Here is a 17,845-nt window from a genome sequence, read left to right on the forward strand (position 1 = left end):
CAGAAGTTGCTTGCATAGTTTTACTCGATGAACAGTATGCATCGACATGCATAAGAGCTTCGTTGCACCGTCGGAGAGGACGTACGTAATGTAACGTGATAGAGTGAGTTTCCACGATTAATTATCAGTATTCAATAACGGAAAATAAAGATTTGATTTGTAGACGTTGTTTTATTGTCGATACCAGGCAGCTTATGGAAGTTTTAGTCGAACTGTAATAATTAAATGTGCTTGAATGTACGTATAAAATATGCACAATTTCAATATATCCTGATTAAACGTGGTAAAATTAGTAAACGATTAAAGAACAGTTCATCTGACATTGGCGTCTTTTCCAACGGCATCCTTGATGGACGCTAGGCCGTCTCGCTTCAGCATATCATTTAATTCCCGTTTAATTTTCCCTACCAACGGTGGACCGTGATACGTGAACGACGTATAAACTTGTACCAACGAAGCACCAGCCTTGATTTTGTCATAGGCATCGGCTCCGGTGAATATCCCACCAACTCCGATAATGGGAATGGTGCCACGCGTTCGTTTATACATATCTGAGATCATCGCGGTCGACACGTCGGAAAGAGGAGCTCCACTGAGCCCCCCTGTCTCCTCTTTGAGAGGACTTAATAAATTATTACGCGTAATCGTCGTATTGCATAATACTAAGCCATCTACTTTCGACTTCTGTTTAAGTATTACGTCTGCTACATCTTGTTTTTCAGAGTCGGACAGATCTGGAGCAAGTTTCAACAGTAACGGCTGCTTGCACTGTATCGATCGTCTGACTTCATTTATTTTTGTTAACAATTGTTCCAATTCCTTCTTGTTTTGTAACATTCTTAATCCAGGAGTATTGGGACTAGATACGTTGATCACAAAATAATCAGCAACGTCTGAGAATTTCTTGATGCCGTCTATGTAATCCTGTGCTGTATCTTCAGACGTTTTGTTTTTACCTAAATTAATACCAACAATGCCATGAAAGTTCTTATTGTCCTTTAATCTTCTCAAACGTTCCCATACTATGTCGTGACCGTGACTATTAAAACCATATCGATTAACCACCGCATTATCCTCTAATAACCTGAACACTCTTGGTTTTGGATTACCTTCCTGAGGCTTTGGCGTAACTGAACCTGCCACCAAAATTATAGTGTTAGTTCTAAATATTATTGAATGCTATAATAGATGGTAAATTCTTTATATCTCACTTACCTATTTCTACGAAACTAAAACCTATTTTGTGCAGGCCTTCTACGGCTTCACCCTGTTTATCAAAGCCAGCCGCCATTCCCACGGGGTTTTTAAAATGCAAACCCCAAATATCAGTGGCAAGGGAAGCTGGATCCTTTTCGCGTTGTCCAGGCACAAAGCCCCACTTTAAAATTTTCAGCGCTGTATTATGTGCTACTTCAGGATCCAACAGTTGTGCGAGTGGCACTATGAACTTATTATAAAAGTTCTCGTTACTCTGATAAATACAAACGCCACCGAATAACATAGTGGCAGTGCTAGTCACTTTCAAAAGTGACTTTAATTTCTGTTTGTTGTTGAATCGTTGTGCCATCTTAAGATAGGATGCTTTCTTTCAAGTAAATGCAATCCACCGCTGAGACGAAACATGTAAACTAACCCACTTTGAGGTTAGATACGGTAATTCACTATACACTCGGTTTATTACGAAACGATATCGCAACGCATTCTTGCGTAAAACTACCCGAACACCGCGAGTCGAAATATTTCAACCACATCTTACATCTAATTATATTTTTCAAATGTTTCTGGCGTGTAAATAAAGCATGGCACGCAAGAAACGCCGCACCGCCATCCGTCGGGCGCACTGCGAACTGACGTCCGTGATAGGCTACCGCGTCGATCTACTGCGCATCTTCGATTATTAATCGAACTCGAATTTTGAACATTTGAAATTCCACCAATGAATGTACGAACGAAGATATGATATTTTCTATTCTACAATGCTTTATTACGGTGACGTAGCTTTCTAAGTTGTTATGTCATCTGTTACGTAATTGTTTCAGTATAGGTACACATAGAAGCTTCAAGTATTTACCATTACTCGAAGAACGGACAGATACGACATCGAAGTTTTCAGAATACTCATGTAAGTCTCCATGTTAACGATGAAGAATTTCCCAGCAGTCAACTGAACCGGATCTTGAGCCCTCATAATAACGTAGATGATGTCCTTGGGCACGTTTTTCGGTAAATCGTACCAGCCGCAGGAATAGGCCGAGTTGGCGACATTTCTCATTCGACGCGTCAAGTAATCGCCAACGTAACTGTACGCGAACAATTGTACCAGTAATGTGCTGGCTACTACGAACGTCTTTATCACCAGTACGACGTTGCCGACGCTCAATGCAAGAATAAATTGAAATCCTGAAAATGAACGCCGATGATTCATCGATTGAGAGACGATCGAGAGAGTCGCAAAGAAATCGCGCTCTTACTATCCATCTAAACGCGCGAAGGAAGAACGCGCAGATATTCACCGCTTGTGCAGATAAGTATACAACTCGAGAACAGTTGCACGATTAAAACAGTACTGACAGTCCCGTTCAACATCTCGGCTAGGTTCAACAAATAAATGTGCCTCTTAATCAACACGACAAACCGATCGATCGCTCTCCCGTTTTCGTTGTCCAGTTTACTGAACTCCAGCCTCAGAACTTCCACCTGGCCGCACAGATGGAAAGCGATACCGAAGAACAACGAGTCGCTACCTAATCGAATTCCCAGCGGAATACATTATACGACTATTAATGTTCGACAGGATAAAAGCATTACCTAGATTTCCGGTGCTGGTCAGTAACAGCATCATGTACTCGACGACGAAGACGAGAACGAACAAATTGTCCGGCACGTTAACGATTGCCAAGGTATTCTCAGAGGGTATAGGATAGTCTGGCGTATCCTTTCTCGTTACGTTAACAGGACTCTCTTCTTCCTCGGCGAACACAGTCGCAGCCATGAAAAGCGTTGAACTACCATAGGAGAAGCATATCACTCCGACGCACGCCATTCTGCCCATACGCGCGTGTCGTCGCAGGATCACGCGTTTCTCCTTATCCCTCAACTCCTCGTAATCCGTGACAGCTGACGTGAAATTGGCAACGAGACCAGCGGGCCAGACACGGAAATAGATCACCTTCGCCACAGCTAAAATGCCGCAAGTGATCACCACCAGAGCGTCCAGATTCTTCTCTGCGTCGTTGATGTCCAGATACAATTCCGTTTGCACGATCGCCATCATTAACAGCTACGAACGAACGACACTTTAAGACGCGGCTGTTCCAGCTCGAAACAGCGCGATGAAAGTTTCATTACCAAGACCAAGACAGCGAAAATGGCGCGTACACCCGAGAACGCGTCGTAATCCTGCAGGGGCCACGTACCCACGGGCCACGATAGGATCTTCAATGGAGCCATCGCGTACGCGAAGTCTTTCTCGAACGATGCCTTCATCCTCGCAGGATGTTCGAGGGGATCGAGCAACTATCATCCCTCGCAATCGAGAATACCATACACCGTTTACCATCGCCGTAACAGCGCGTTGTATTGTTCGATTCATCTATTATTCAACTGTAATCGCTCAAAACTACCTGCTGCCTAGTGCATTACCGTTTCCACGGCAAATGCGCGATACCAATAGAATTGCTGCTCGTGGCAATTATTTCCTGCTGCGCTCTGTCGCTACGTTCCTTCGCCTACGATCTAATCAAGTATTTCTTTAAGAAAAAAACCCGAGGAATTGCATTTCCAAAGAATACCCAACTATCGCGTTGGTGGTTAAACTAAGGTACGCTGACGAGTGCAGAGAACTCTTTCTCCAACTGTCTAAATTGCGTTCGATCGCTGTCGAGTGTAGACAAGGGTGCAACTTTGAATGCTTGAAATTGTGCTGGTCACCAGCGATGCATACTTTTGCTCGCAGATTACAGAGTGGCGTCGCGGGCAGATCGCGGAAGTTCTCATCGAGCAGTATTAATGCAGTCTTTATTGTGACGTCGGGGGATACACATTGGACGAATACGCGGTCGTGATCAGAAAGATTCTCACGTGTCCATCATCACTCTCAAGACGGACAGGTAAGAGGCGGATGCTTTGAGTATCTCTTTGAACGTGAGTATGTTCATCGAGAGGAACTTGCCAGCGGTCAGCTGGTAGGGTGTGTTCCCGCGATTGATGATCAGCACCAGGTCCTTCGCGGCGTGTCTTCGCGCAGAGTACCAGGGCGAGTCGTAGGCGGCCTGGGCGATCTCCTCTGATCGCGACTCGAGCGTGTCTCCGGCGTAGGCGTACAGGTACAGTTGTATGAGCAGCGTAACCATCAGTACGACGCTTTTCAACGCGCCAACGTTGTCCTTCGCGTTCAGACAGACCAGGAACACGAAACCTGCTCGAGGAGAGGCAATACGAACATAGATCCCCGGTATCGGGACTACGAGCCACTTGCTAAAGAGTTGCGCGATGGTACAATGACCCCGACACATGTGCCATCCTTTCGCAAGGATCGACGCTAACGTATACATGTTATTTCAAGATATTGGTGTAATGGAATCGATGCCATTTCATTTGTGCAATCAATAATTTGAAGGCGACTTGAGTAATTTTCGTTTAGCGATCGAAAGATCTTGAAGTATGCGTAGGTGTATCGCTAACGCGAGCAAATTTTTGTAAACGTACACACGTCGCTTTGTGAACACGTGTCAGGTACGTATATTATAAATATTGTATCGACTACGTTAAGAAAGATGTTGCGTAAAAAGGAATACGTAAGCTTACGTGACCACCGGTTGAAAGATAATACGTTTGCGTGACCGATATGAAAATACGTCGGGAATGCACGTTATCCTTATCAATCAATGCTTTTAAAGTTTGTAACCTCGGACAGAAAGCAACGACGGTCGAACCGCGAGTATCGCAGAAAAAATAATTTGCGCTCGGTTGCAATTACTCGTAATCGGTCTAACGTCGAGGAATCGTACAAAATGGCGTAACATTGACGTTCGACGATACGAAACGCCCGTAGTCTAACGTTAAATTGCGACGAAAGCTACGTTACCTTCAACGCAGATCAGCAACGCGCTCATCAACAGCTGCACGAGGATGACCATGTTGAAGCTCTGCTCGAGGTCGCCAATGAGAGCCGCGAGTCTGCAATGCCGCTTCACGAGCAGCTTGATCTTCCTCCTGCTTGCGATCTCCTTGTCGAACTCGATCTCGGCTAGGTTCATCTTCAGAACCTCGAACTGGCCGCATAGGTGCATCGTCAAGCTGAAGAATAGTCCGTCGTTGGCGCAGTGCGCGACAGCGTTCACGAATATGTGCATCCCCTGCAACACGAGCACGCAGATATGATGGAACAGGGGTAGCGATCCGAACACGCAGTACGTCGCCAGGAAGTAATTCAATTTGAACGTGTTGTTGGTGTTCGTCGAGGGATTCGTGGAGTTCCGAAGCATCTGAAACATCGAACATTTTCTTTTTAGATACCACGACTAAGAGTCGAAAGGAAGAATGGTAGTAATGGTACTCCCTTGGACCTGGAATGGTAAAATGACGTCCAAAGGCAGAGCTTTGACGACGAAGGACAAGCCAGATGCGTAGCCCAGATACAGTATCAGCAACGAAACGATGCGTCCTCTTTTAAAGTACTCTATCATGATTAACTCCTGGCGGGAATCGTTGACAGTCGACCAGTCCTTCAGTATCGAGTTAACAAGGGCGTAAGTGTGCTTCGAATTCACACGAAGAATGAACAGCTTCGACAGGCTGACGATGGAGGAGAGATCCATGATGAACGCGTCCATCGTGTCGTTGATGTCGATGCAGTGACGATAAACCTCCAGCGACAGGCTGCAGATAGTACTGATCTAATTACGGAAAGGAATCCTGGGAAGATCTTGTCGATCGTTGGACATGACGAACGGTTGACACGCTTCCAGACTTACTTGCGTTATCATAGCGAAGATCCATCGTCCCATGGACGCGAGGCTGTTGGTGCTGGTGGGCCAAATACCTGTTAGAAATTTTCTCTAAGTTTTCCGAGTATACGATTCGCTTCGAGGTTCTGGGGTAAATTCCAAAGGGTTCGTCATGGTCCTTTTATCAGAAAAGGTTCCTCCTCGTAGCACAATGACGTCGAGTCATCGAGTACGGAGTAGTAAATATAATACACTCTGAGCCTCTTGATAAAAAGACTGATGACCAGGGATATAATCACCCTGTGACACGTGTACCATTCTTCCTCAAGAATCGACGCTAACATACCGATCACTCGTAGCACCGTCTCTTGGACCATGAAACTGCGAACGAGCTCCACGCTCGAACCCTTTCCCTCGACCATTTCCACGGACGAAGGGTTCGCGTATCCAACGCGTCTCCGCCGGCTAGACGCGAAGTACAATACGATTTATCGGGACGCGGCTACCGGGAACGCTGACGCCCACTTACGTGCATAGGCGCGTCGCGTGTCTTTGATCATTTATTTACGCGCGTAATGGCTCCGGGGGTCCCGGTAGCCCCAGTTATTCCCGTGTGAATAAATGTACGAAGTTGTCGGTAAGAACTGCGAAATGAAAGGAACAGTGGGACTTTCCCGGGAGGAGGACGCCCGCGAAAGTTCAGCTGGGAGCGGCGTGAAATATTCAAGGGGCGAAATCACAGGCGTGCGCTCCCGGTTGCGGTCGAAGCGGGAAAAAGCGAGTCGCGTCGAAATTCCACCGTTCCGCGGCCAGGTATCAAGGTTCATCCAGCGAAACGTCGACGAAAATAAGAAGCTCGATCCCTGGTAACGGTGTTTCACCAGTCGCGCGAGCATCGTCGCGCGCGTGCAGCCTGAACGCGGTACTTTTTCGTCTTTCCTCCTTTTTTTTCTGACACGATCGAGAGAAAAGCTGGACTCTCGGAACACCTGCTCGCGCCAGGGAACAAGAGAAGGATAGGAAGAGACAGAGAGAAAGAGAGAGAGAGAGAGAGAGGAGCAGGGGTTACTACGAAACGCGGTCGGATGCCAGGGAACAGTGATCATCGGCTCGATTCCTGGCGGCTGGCCACGGTTTCGAACCGGTTCGAGGCGATCTTCCGTTTCGCCTTCGGGTAGATGCCGAGGCAGATGAGCCGCGTCCTTGGCGCTTCGAATTAAACGGGATTGCCGTGGCTCCGCGTTGACGCACGTCCCCTAATTCCTGCCGAGGTCGATGACTGCCGACTTCGCTAAGTCGAGAGCCACCGAAAGTGCCGATCGTACGGAGCCAGTTACGTTTATCATCGACCAGTGGCTTTTTTCCACTCATCCTTTCCTTTTAATCAGTTCAGATTTTCATCCATACCTGAGGTTTTTCGTACTGTCTGTCGTTTTCATTTTTCATACTGTACAGCGCGCGCTAACGATACATCGCTACCAACCAGACGGAAACTCGTGGATCGTATTCTAAGCGAGAATAAGGAGCCGTTGTACGATTTCTGAAAAATGATGCATCTGGGTTCCCAGGAGGTGTCGAAGAGGTTGGAAGAAGTGCACAGTGGTTATCGGGACCGATGCTCGTGGATGGGTATACCTGTGTTCGCTCAGGTACTGGTAAGTACCGTTCGTCGCGCTACCTTCGACGGCAGTCACGGCTCAACCTTCGTCGCGTTAGGTGCGCACGGCTCTCCTCGATCAACGGGACTCTCCTCGACTGTTCGAAAGTTCTTTCATCGCCGGTGACCACCATTACACGTTGCTCTCTTTTGTGTTGCTGGACAATAGGTAAATTCTGATCTGCATGTACACGAACCATTGTTTTCTCACATTTTCTTCTTTTCTTCCTCGCGAAACGCCTTTCCTGCTTTTCTCTCCTTTGGCTCGTTCCTCGCTCGACGCTGACTGGTTTTTCGTCGGTGGAACGCGTCCACCGAGGTATTTCGAATTGTTTGCGAGTTTCTTCTTGAACGGTTCGGTGGAGGCGTTAACGAGATGTTTAATTTCGTTTCGACGTGTGTTTGGTTTACGATGCGTATCGAGTAGCGGTGTGCCAAGCTTGAATGATCGTACCCACGGGAAACGCAATCGAACACGCTCTAGTTGACTGCAACTACCGTTCCTGGATCTTACGTGAATTTCCATAACTTCTCGGGGGAAAGAAACGCGTGTCTCTTAGACCGGCGTTCCCGAAATTGTGTTCCGTGAACGTCGCGCCAAGTGTTCCGCGAAAAATTATGGAACCGGGGTTAGAGAACAGCGAAATATTATGCGTTTAACACAAGTTAAATACCTTAACAATTGTACAACTTAAAATGTGCTTCGTGATAAAAAGTCCTAGACGATTATCAGTCGTTTTTATTTTCAACTTTAGTTAATAACTAGCAAGAGTCCAAGGCTCCTCGTTATCTGTACGGATAAATTATTCTCCGAACAGCCATAAACGAAACTAGATAAAAAAAAAAGAAACATTTTCCGCGCGAATTTCAATGAATCCGATAACGATTGGTGTTGCGGTTGTTTGCGGAAAAAACGAACTGCTATTTGCAATACAATTACAACGCGCACGTCGAATAACAATGTAAACGATATTTCGCAAGCAAAAGTGTCTACTCGCATAAATATCGGTAAGCAAAGCACTCCCGTCGAAGTTTTGCCAGTTTTCGAAAGCCCCTTTCAGTAGGTCGCACGCGCAGCCGCCGAGAGAACCGGGAAATCCTCGCGTCAGGCGAAATGGGAACAAGGAAATCATCGCCGATTAAACGAATCGTACGCGGGATGGCAGATCGCGCTCAACAGGCGTAGAGTAGCCGCTTTGAGCGTGTCTAACGAGCTCCTTTAATTACGCAGTAAAACGGTGGTTGCTATATGTACGTGTAGACCAGTGAATTTCAGAATGACCCAATATAACTGGTGCCACCGTTTCGTCTTTGGGCCTGCGATCGTTTCGAGTAAGTTACTCGCGAATGTACGGTCACCTGGCGAGCGTCGTTGGACGAAATCGTTAATGACACACGAATTGTACCGTTACCCCAGCCTCTTTCCAGCTCGCGTTTACACGAGCAACGACAGGAACGCGTCCCGACGTGGTGGCTCACCAGGAAACGGTGTCGACGTTCGTCCGACCTTGGAAGAGAGTTCTGTTCGCTTTCCCTCTCGTCTATGCGAGAACGTGATGCATCTTGCGCTCTCCGTGTGATGCGCGCGAAATCGATGGGTAAACGTGATTCAGGCGTTCGTTATTTCGTTAATTGCGAGGCGCACGCGAACAGCCGACGGGTTTCCTCTCGAGGAAACTGGAGGCTCGGCTGTGAACGGTCGATTTCAATTTCGACCAGGGATCGAAGATCGGGTCGAAGATGCGAGATCCGGCAGGCAGCCGTTCGGCCTGTCAATTGGCGCGAGTTTGGCGCGTTGGTGGAACGATGACTAACAGTTTGTACCGTTACACCGAATCGTTCGTCCAACTGGAGAATGTCAATTTCATGCGGTTTACGGTACTCAAATTGCGCGTTAGAGTACGCCGCTCCGATTGTTCGCTCCTCCTTTTCATTCACGACGGCGTCTCCAGAGAGTCGAGCCTCGTGGGTGATCAGAGTCTTCGCGGGTGAACTCTCGTCTTCTGAGGAGTCTCTCGATGAAAATGGGAGCGATTAGTTATGGAAAGAAATAATCTCCTGGGCTGTTGTGTCGGACACGTGACAAGAATATTTGACTAGACTTCGAATTACAAAGGTCCCGTGCCCCAAAAGGTTAGCTACCTTCGATCGTCACCGAAGATACCACGCGTCGCGCAACGGTATCCGACTGGCCATGAGCCGAAACGTTTCCGGTGTATCACTCGCGGGGCTTTAAAATCCTGTTGACGACCTGGAAAGAGTGGCGTGCCTTCCTAAAATAACCCGACCACGATCGAGATCCGGTTGAAGGTGAACGACTCGGCTTACCTCGCCGCGCATCGCCATCAGGATCGTGATCCCGGGAAAGTTTGCGTCATACGCTGGACCGTTTCATCGTTAACGAGTTTGCGCCCTGTTACAGAGACGGACGACGGAGGCAGGTGGAACGAGGGAAAATGAACATGCGACTGGCGAGCACGTGCGCCCTGTTGTTCCTGTTGGTGCAATGCACGAGAACAGAGGAGGAGGACACCTCCGCTGTCTTCTTGGAGGCGGCCAAATCGTTCTTCTTGAACAAGGACAACGTTAACAGTCTTCAGGGTTTGGCCAGAGCGTTCTTACAGCCGGACGGTAGACGAGAGGTAAGATCTCGTCGGTTTCCCTTACGTTAACCACGATAGATGACTCTGGCATGGGCCCCTTGAGGCCATCTTTCCGCCCTACAACTTTTAGGAACCAAAATCTATTTATTTTCCTCTATTAAATCGATAAATTACCTGCAATATAGGCCAGCAACTTGTTCGATGGGAAGTCCAACTTGGACGACGTCGGTCAGCTGGTATCAGGCCTAGGGAGTTTGTTCTCCGGAAACGAAAATGGCAACGGAGTCGACTTGTCGATGCTCGGCACGGTCCTGAGCAGCGTGGTAAATTCCAAGAGCAAAGACAGCAGAAGATCCGCCAGGAGCGTCGAAACGGACGAGCACGAGCAACCTGGAATCGATTTCAGCAATGTGTTAAACATGGGTAGCATGCTGCTGGGTCAGAATGGGAACTTCGATCTATTAATGGGCGTGTTGCCGATGTTACTGTCAAATCTTGGTGGCGAGAGCAACGAGATCGACGGTAAATCGCACAAGGCCCACGACCATTCTGGGCACTCGTGGTACATGCCGCCGGTTCTCGAAAATTTGCACCTGATGTGGGACCACTTCAGCAATTCGGAGCTGGGTCAGACGTTGTGGCAGAACAGCGGATTATCACAGTTCGTGGGGCAAATTACGGACCCGGAAGGGCGCATCCAGTACGAGACACTGCTGGAGAGTTTCGAGAATCCGACCACGCGGCGCAAGTGGATCAGATCGCTGACGAATTACGTGGGCGAGTGGATCTCCCACGTTTCCGATCCGCAAATCCAACAGCGTTACCTGAACACGGCACAATTCGTGGGGAACAGTTTTCTAAAGTCGCAGGGCTTCCCAAAGTCGGCGATGTTCGATTCCATGAAGCCCGTGGAGAGTCTTTCGAGGTATTGGATTTTACTTTGCAGCAATATGGGAAACGCTGTCGAAGAATTTCGATCGCGAGTAGAATCGTTGAATATCTTTTTTCAATTCAGGTTAGTGAACGCAGTGGGAAAGAGGCATCTGGGAATAAAGATAGAGAGCTCGCAGTACATCAAGCCAGCTGTAGCGTACGTTAAAGAGCTGATCGCCCTCGCTTCCGAGAAAGGATTCATCATGTCCCGAGTGAACGCCAGAGAGATCAGCAACAGGCTCAGCGACATGATCAACTATGACATAATCAGTCCCATGCTAAAGGTGAGAAATATAGATGGAGCACTGTACCACAGCCACGGCTTCAGAATCGTTAATTCGAACGTTAATTTCCAGTCCTATCGAGCGTACAAGTGGGCGACGAAGAGGCCGGAATGCGCGAAACAGATTCTGTGTAGCATAAGCGAGAAGAACGAGGAACCCACGGAGCAGCCAACTCTGCGAAGCGTTTTGCTAAAAGTTACCAGCTTCCCAGCTGCCTTGGCTGTCAGCAATAAATTGGGCACTAATTTCTGGTCGCTGTACGGGGCCCTGATGGGTCATGAAAGATGCATCGTAAGTGAAACGTCTCGAACAGTGTTCATCCACTGGTATAATGCGTGTATACTAATTGAATTCCTTCTTAATTACCAGGAGAAATATCCAGCCGAGTGCGTCGACTTCCACGAAGAGGAGATCCGAATCACCACGGAGAATATTCACAGTGAACTTTGATTCTTAAAACGAGTGTATCCTGTGAGAGAGACATTTCAAGATCTTTAGAGTCGACTCTACGAGGTCGTGGCACACGGCTGTTAATTATATCTATAGTCTATAAGGCATTCATTATGCGTCGGAGAAAAAGGAAAGGACGATTCACAGGAAGAGACAAAGAAGTAGGGGGACGCTGAGTTCGATACCCCTTTAGTTTTCTTACGTGTACATAAAGAATCCACCAGTGGATGAAGTTATCGTATAAGTAGGTTTTTAAGTTTACAGAATCCTTTATTCACCTTAAATCTTACGCGAGAAATATTTCCCGTTTGCTTTTGTGCATTAATTCTTTTAGTTTTACGGTGCAAAGTTTTCCTTGTTTCGATCGAGAGTGATCAAAAGCACCAGTTATACAATGTCCTTGTATCTCTTTTTCTTTGTTTCGTTTCCATATTTATTTTCATCTAAGGGGACCAATAAGAAAATTCTATCTCACGAGAAGAACACGCATGTGTGAGAAGGCACGTATCGCGGCAGCGACAAGCTTTTTTTCGAGCTTACGAAAGCTCCTTCCGTGAAGGAATCTGAACGACTAGATCCGTTCGATTGCGTTTGCGTTGTCTGTAGCAGCTCCTGTAAATATTAGGTAAAAGCCAAATAAAACGTATGTTGGATGTACAAAACACATCGTGAACCATTTTTGTTCTCTTGGTCGCCACCGTTACTTCCTCTTGATGTTCTTGCACGCCCACTCGAGGCCCTCCTACGAAAAAATCAGTCCCTTTACGGTCTCAATTTCGCGTTTAGATGATCAGTCGTCTATCTACCTTAACGCCTTTTCCTTCGGTGGCGATGCATGATTGTATCTGCCAATCGCGATCCTTAATATTGTGCAATCCAAGTCCTTCCGCGATTTCAGCTGCGGTGACTGCTTGACCAAGGTCCTGCTTATTTGCGTACACCAGTAACGGAACTCCTTTTAGCTTCTCTTCAAGTAGGAGCTCTGTTAACTCTTGACCCGTTTCTTCTAGTCTTTTTATATCCGCACTGTCCACCACGTATATCTTTACAAAGGAAAATGTTAAGAATCTCTTAATCGTTTTGATGCATGATACGGCGATGTTTTAAGTAGCTAAGATAATTTACCAGAACGTCTGTATTTTCAAAGTAATTTCGCCAGTAGGGACGAATTTTTCGAGCTCCTCCTATGTCCCAAACGTTCAGCTTGAAACCTTCGCTTTGAACGCTCTTTATGTTGAAGCCTTGTGTCGGTGTTACCTGCAATAAACAGTTAAATCAGGAAGCAGTTGAGGAACTGCTGTATAAGTAGTAAAAAAATCCGATACCTGTGTGATATCTTCACTAGCCAAAGACTTTAAGATCGTCGTCTTCCCAGCATTGTCCAATCCCAGAAGGAGCAATCGTAATTCTTTATCTGGGTTCGAGCGCAATTTTCTCAAGATCGCTAACAGCCCCTGTTATTGAAAAAAAGGCACAAATCTGTATAGTGTTTAAAAATTTGAATTCAAATACCGCGCGCTTGTTAACCCAGCAGACGAAACTACTTTTTGCGATGGCACTACCGTGCTCGAGGGAAGATTATGAATCTGTCGTTGGGAAATTACGAATTTTTTCATCGATGCGAGCCTGTTTATCAGTTCAAAGTAGAATGAGGATAAAGAACGGGTTAAGCAGAGTCTTTTTTATTGTACAAAAGATGTAATGATTTAGCTGGCGGTGTTCAAACCAAAGAGTGAAGTTCTTTATAGGTTAGGATTCGTAGAACTCGTGAAGAAAAACGTGTCTGTTTTTGTACAGTAGAGGAAGGTGCGCAATGTACGGTGCAGTGCATTAGATATTAATCTCGTATCTTGATTCGTTACCATATTTCGTTTGTTACTTATAAAACGGGAACTGAAAACGTGGTGACCGTCGACCACACGTCAATCCTTTGGTTATCGTTCGTCGAGTTTGTCGTGTTGTTTCTTTCGTATCTAAGGAAACCTGGTGCTACCTGCATCACCTGACCAATAATCCTTCGCGATATTTACGTAGAAACGTAAACAGGCAGGTGCACTCCATTTCTTTATCAACGCATCATTTAGGTGGAGCGTTCAATAATAAAAAATAACTGGGATCACTGCACAGAAGAGTTTATTTTGTTTCTTTGAAACATGTCATTTTATTACGCTGGTTTCAATACCACTACATTGTTCACTAACAATGAGGACATTACCTTGATAGTAGATTCGTTCACCAAAGTACCGTTTAATGGTCTCACAGACTTCCAAATAGGCTGGGGTTATTTTCTTCTTTGGAAAGGGTCGGAGTTATATATCTCTAAAAAATCTGGGGAGAGTTCTAAAGATACAGACTCATCTGTTGAACTAATACAGATACCGGATAAGTCGTCGGATAGGTAATTTATATTGAGTCGGATGATTAGAAAAGAAAATCCATCTGACTTTGACTCTGCTGTTATTGTAGCTGCAAGCAAGCTGCAATCGGCAAGGACAATATAATAATAATGACTACCAATAATGAAATGTGGCAATATAAGATCTATGAAAACTCCTGGAAGAAAGTAAACAATTTTATTTGCAATAGCAGCGACTCAGAAAATGAGTACCCAGTTAAAATATTGCAAGCAGGCTGCACGGTAGTCCTCACTAATTTAGGTAGATGTCTGTTACTCTGGCTATAATAAGTAACACTTGAATACACGTTCGAACTGTGATTTAGGTCGGGTCTTCAATGTCCCCACATTGGTCGATATGCCAAAGAGGGTTCAATTCACAGATATCGCCTGTGGGTTCGACCATACTGTCTTGTTAGCAGAGAACGGTGACATTTATTCGATGGGAATGGGAACGTACGTACCGCCTCGATCGTATATTATTTGGTAAATCGATAGAATCAAAGTGAAACGGGTTGACTCGTACGAAACAGGCGTGGTCAACTGGGGCACAACGATTTAGAGGACTGCGATAATCCGGTGCTCGTCGAAGCTTTAGCTGGCATTAAAGTTGTACAGATTTCGGCCGCGGGTTGGCACACCGCCGTCGTAACAGATCAAGTTAATGGACATTCTCGTAACAATAGAACAGATCGATGAACATACTTTGTAACGGGTCGTTCTCTTCGCGCAGGGTGATTTGTATACGTGGGGATGGAATACGAACGGTGAATTGGGGTTGCTTAGCCAGGAGAGCAAAGTGATCGCCGTGCCCACGTTGGTCGATTTCACGAACGAACAAAACGAGACCGTGGATCTAATGGTGAAGAGAGCTCGATGCGGAAACACGTTCACGATTTGTATGATGGGTAAGTTTAAAAAAAGTGCATCGATATTTAACGGTAGCCAAGTTATTCACGAGAATCATTTTTCCACAGATGACGGGACACTTTGGGGTTGCGGCTGCAACAAGTACGGACAATTAGGTCAATCCCCGGATAAACTTTCGGGTTCTACGAAGTTTGTGAAACTCGACGTCCCTCCAAACCTCACCACTGTCAAAGATTTTAAGTGCCTCGAATGGGGTACTCTCCTTGTAACAGACTGACAGAGATTGTAAATTTTGAATAAATAAAGAGAGTATTTTCCAAACGCTTTTCTCGTCTGTTATTTAATGTTACTCTTCGTCCTATGCGCTTCAAATACTTCCAGTGCCTCGTTTGCTTCGATCAATGGCATTATGAACTGACGGTCGCACATCAAACTCATTTCATCGGTCAAAGAAGGTGCGGGAGTCACAGGCACCCCCGCGCCAGCTTTGGACTTTTTACCTGTAACATAAAAAACGTGTAATTAGTATCGAATAAATTCGGAATTGACGCAACAAAGCAGGTCACCGCGTTACCTTTAGCTTTCCTGGATTTTCCAAATACTTGAAGCGTTTCACTCTTGTGAAAACTTTTCTTTAGTTGCAAGTGAAAAGGCTCCGTTTTGGAATCTGCAAGCTTTATCGGCCGAGGTGTACGCAAAGTGAACGGCAAGGTATAATAGTGGACTTCAAGCGGTTCTACGAAAACCGCGTAAATTAGAGAGTACCGTAACTCATTTGCATACCTGATAAACGAGAATTGCTCTTAATCCAGCAAGAATTTATTCGATAATAAAATAATAACTCACATATCATAAGTAGCTTCCATCACGATGTTTAACGCGGAAGCTGGATCAATGGTACTCGATCGCTTGCCACTTTCTTCGAGAATGGGTTCTTGTAAACTTTCTGCTGACAGTTTCCCCTCCATTTCTTCTTCAGTATCAGAATGAAACTCGAGTTCCTCCCAATAAGGTAGCTGCTTCTGCTCGGATATCTTCGTGGCCGCCAGGATAAAGATGTCCTTCAACTCTCGGAAAAACTCCTCTCGACTGCACTTCCTATCTGTTGCAGGTCACAAAGAAGAAGTAAAGAAGAAGGATACCGTAAAGTGAAATGTATCTGATAAACTGGTTACCTCGAAGCAAATTAATTTCCCCAGCTAACCAACTGATCAAGACACCCATGTAATATCCGTCGAGGTCATCCCTGTAACGCAGCACCTGTCCAGCCAACGTGTCTAAAAACCAAAAAGACGCCATGTTCGTGGCGTAATCGGTAACTCCAAGGAGATCTCCCAGCGATCTGTGGAAAGAAACGATTCCATGCGCTTCAGTTCCCCATTGTTTCGATTCGTACGTGGCGATCTAACTCGATAAGTTCCCGGGGCTCGTCGCTCTCGACGATGACCGGTTTGCCGAGCAAACTCTTGAATAGACGCGGAAGGGTTGGCAGAAACTTTTCGGCGGGCTCACCGCAAACGTTGGACCCATCGACCGACTCCTCTTTGGCCCTCTGTAATTTCGCGAGACTAAATTTCACAAATGAAACTTTAAACAAACGTAAACGAGACAGATGCTGAAAGGTCGAACCTCGATTGAACCTCGGTCGCTGTCATTCGTGGGTAAATTCGACATTTTTTTTTTTGTACCAGCTTCATCGAGTTGATATCACTCGACGCGACGTTGCTGAAAAATTTGCCAGCTTCATCGAGAATCGAATCGGATCGCGACGGCGCGCGTCGCAAGCTTGCGGGTGTCAGTAATAAAAAGAATCACAGTAGAACTGTTCGTTCGTGTTTTTTTCTTTTTTTTTTTTATTCATTGATTTTATTTTTTAATTTTTTTTCCATATTTTGTTCAATATTTTCAGAAAATAACACTCCAAAGCGAAAAAACCGTATATTCTCACCAATCCCAATGTGTGTATAATATATATATATTATACTTCTCATATATAATATATATGTATATATATATAATATATATATATAATGTATACTTTTATACTTTTATATATAATAATATTATGTAGAGTAGCGCACACTTTAGACTGTTATCGATACCTTTTATAATTTTATCGATAAATTACAAATATTGAAAAACATGAAACAGACACAGCCGGCGGGGGACGCGGGGACTTGGGCGTCCTGGGACATATTTCTGGCGGAAACGTGAAAAAAGAGATACCTTTCGTTTTCTTGCGACGCGCATTGTCGCGGATCCCGTTTCCCATCGATAGTTCATCTAGGATTGGATAGCCGGCCCGTTTGATCGACGACCGTTCTCGAGTGAAAGCGTTCGAGACGGAGGAAAAGATCGAGCGAGGCGCCGGGCGAGACAAGAAGAAGAGGAGAACGATTCCTCGCGCGTCGAAGCCCACCCCTGTCTACCGGAGCGTTAGACGTTCCTCGTGTCTAACCTTCGGTTCGTTCCTTTCCCCTCTCTTTCTGTCCGTCCTCGAATAAGAAAAAAAAAGTAGAAAAAAAGAAACAGAAGAAAGCGAACGGAGAGGCCAGGGAAACGGGAAACGCGACCAATCGTGCATCCCTCTGGGACACTATTAAATATCTATTATATTTATATTCGGACGCTCGAAAATCCCCGGGTCCCGGCGCGACTGACATTTTTTTTTTATTTATATATTTTCACACCGAAGTCAGAAAGGC

General features: G+C 45.9%; 7 protein-coding genes across 10 annotated transcripts; 2 read left to right on the top strand and 5 right to left on the bottom strand.

Moving 5' to 3' along the window:
* Positions 1-91: 91 nt before the first annotated feature.
* Positions 92-1,828, bottom strand: Dhod (dihydroorotate dehydrogenase 2). Its single transcript, XM_076903333.1, has 2 exons — positions 1,216-1,828; positions 92-1,136 (listed from the first exon to the last, which is right to left on the bottom strand). The coding sequence occupies exons 1-2, from the start codon at positions 1,565-1,567 to the stop codon at positions 313-315; spliced, it is 1,176 nt and encodes a 391-aa protein (XP_076759448.1). The 5' UTR covers positions 1,568-1,828; the 3' UTR covers positions 92-312.
* Positions 1,829-2,056: 228 nt separating this feature from the next.
* LOC143428458 (odorant receptor 10-like) lies at positions 2,057-3,672 on the bottom strand. Its single transcript, XM_076903337.1, has 4 exons — positions 3,349-3,672; positions 2,809-3,280; positions 2,514-2,744; positions 2,057-2,400 (listed from the first exon to the last, which is right to left on the bottom strand). The coding sequence occupies exons 1-4, from the start codon at positions 3,484-3,486 to the stop codon at positions 2,060-2,062; spliced, it is 1,182 nt and encodes a 393-aa protein (XP_076759452.1). The 5' UTR covers positions 3,487-3,672; the 3' UTR covers positions 2,057-2,059.
* Positions 3,673-4,009: 337 nt separating this feature from the next.
* On the top strand, positions 4,010-12,261 carry LOC143428454 (uncharacterized). Of its 4 annotated transcripts, none has more exons than XM_076903331.1 (6): positions 4,010-4,143; positions 10,028-10,247; positions 10,394-11,133; positions 11,224-11,425; positions 11,498-11,716; positions 11,795-12,258. In XM_076903331.1, exons 2-6 carry the CDS (start codon positions 10,062-10,064, stop codon positions 11,873-11,875), a joined length of 1,428 nt encoding a protein of 475 aa, XP_076759446.1. In that variant the 5' UTR covers positions 4,010-4,143; positions 10,028-10,061; the 3' UTR covers positions 11,876-12,258. The 4 variants fall into 4 exon arrangements, with proteins under 4 accessions (XP_076759446.1, XP_076759444.1, XP_076759445.1 ...); XM_076903329.1 differs by lacking the exon at positions 4,010-4,143 and adding an exon at positions 5,491-5,750 and having other exon boundaries at positions 11,795-12,261; XM_076903330.1 differs by lacking the exon at positions 4,010-4,143 and adding an exon at positions 7,550-7,774.
* LOC143428244 (odorant receptor 4-like) lies at positions 4,077-5,486 on the bottom strand. The gene is made up of 2 exons (XM_076902968.1): positions 5,087-5,486; positions 4,077-4,417 (listed from the first exon to the last, which is right to left on the bottom strand). The coding sequence occupies exons 1-2, from the start codon at positions 5,484-5,486 to the stop codon at positions 4,077-4,079; spliced, it is 741 nt and encodes a 246-aa protein (XP_076759083.1).
* A 292-nt stretch (positions 12,262-12,553) lies between the features above and the next one.
* On the bottom strand, positions 12,554-13,917 carry LOC143428457 (ADP-ribosylation factor-like protein 3). Its single transcript, XM_076903335.1, has 5 exons — positions 13,738-13,917; positions 13,201-13,329; positions 13,001-13,132; positions 12,682-12,918; positions 12,554-12,617 (listed from the first exon to the last, which is right to left on the bottom strand). Exons 1-5 carry the CDS (start codon positions 13,738-13,740, stop codon positions 12,576-12,578), a joined length of 543 nt encoding a protein of 180 aa, XP_076759450.1. The 5' UTR covers positions 13,741-13,917; the 3' UTR covers positions 12,554-12,575.
* Positions 13,918-14,008: 91 nt separating this feature from the next.
* LOC143428456 (RCC1 domain-containing protein 1) lies at positions 14,009-15,460 on the top strand. Its single transcript, XM_076903334.1, has 6 exons — positions 14,009-14,273; positions 14,342-14,532; positions 14,597-14,726; positions 14,804-14,930; positions 15,004-15,178; positions 15,248-15,460. Exons 1-6 carry the CDS (start codon positions 14,029-14,031, stop codon positions 15,415-15,417), a joined length of 1,038 nt encoding a protein of 345 aa, XP_076759449.1. The 5' UTR covers positions 14,009-14,028; the 3' UTR covers positions 15,418-15,460.
* Positions 15,450-16,756, bottom strand: LOC143428459 (uncharacterized). Its single transcript, XM_076903338.1, has 4 exons — positions 16,316-16,756; positions 15,987-16,242; positions 15,715-15,923; positions 15,450-15,640 (listed from the first exon to the last, which is right to left on the bottom strand). The coding sequence occupies exons 1-4, from the start codon at positions 16,437-16,439 to the stop codon at positions 15,477-15,479; spliced, it is 753 nt and encodes a 250-aa protein (XP_076759453.1). The 5' UTR covers positions 16,440-16,756; the 3' UTR covers positions 15,450-15,476.
* Positions 16,757-17,845: the final 1,089 nt, after the last annotated feature.

The sequence above is a fragment of the Xylocopa sonorina genome, chromosome 10 (assembly GCF_050948175.1).
Source record: "Xylocopa sonorina isolate GNS202 chromosome 10, iyXylSono1_principal, whole genome shotgun sequence".
Classification (NCBI taxonomy): Eukaryota; Metazoa; Arthropoda; class Insecta; order Hymenoptera; family Apidae; genus Xylocopa; species Xylocopa sonorina.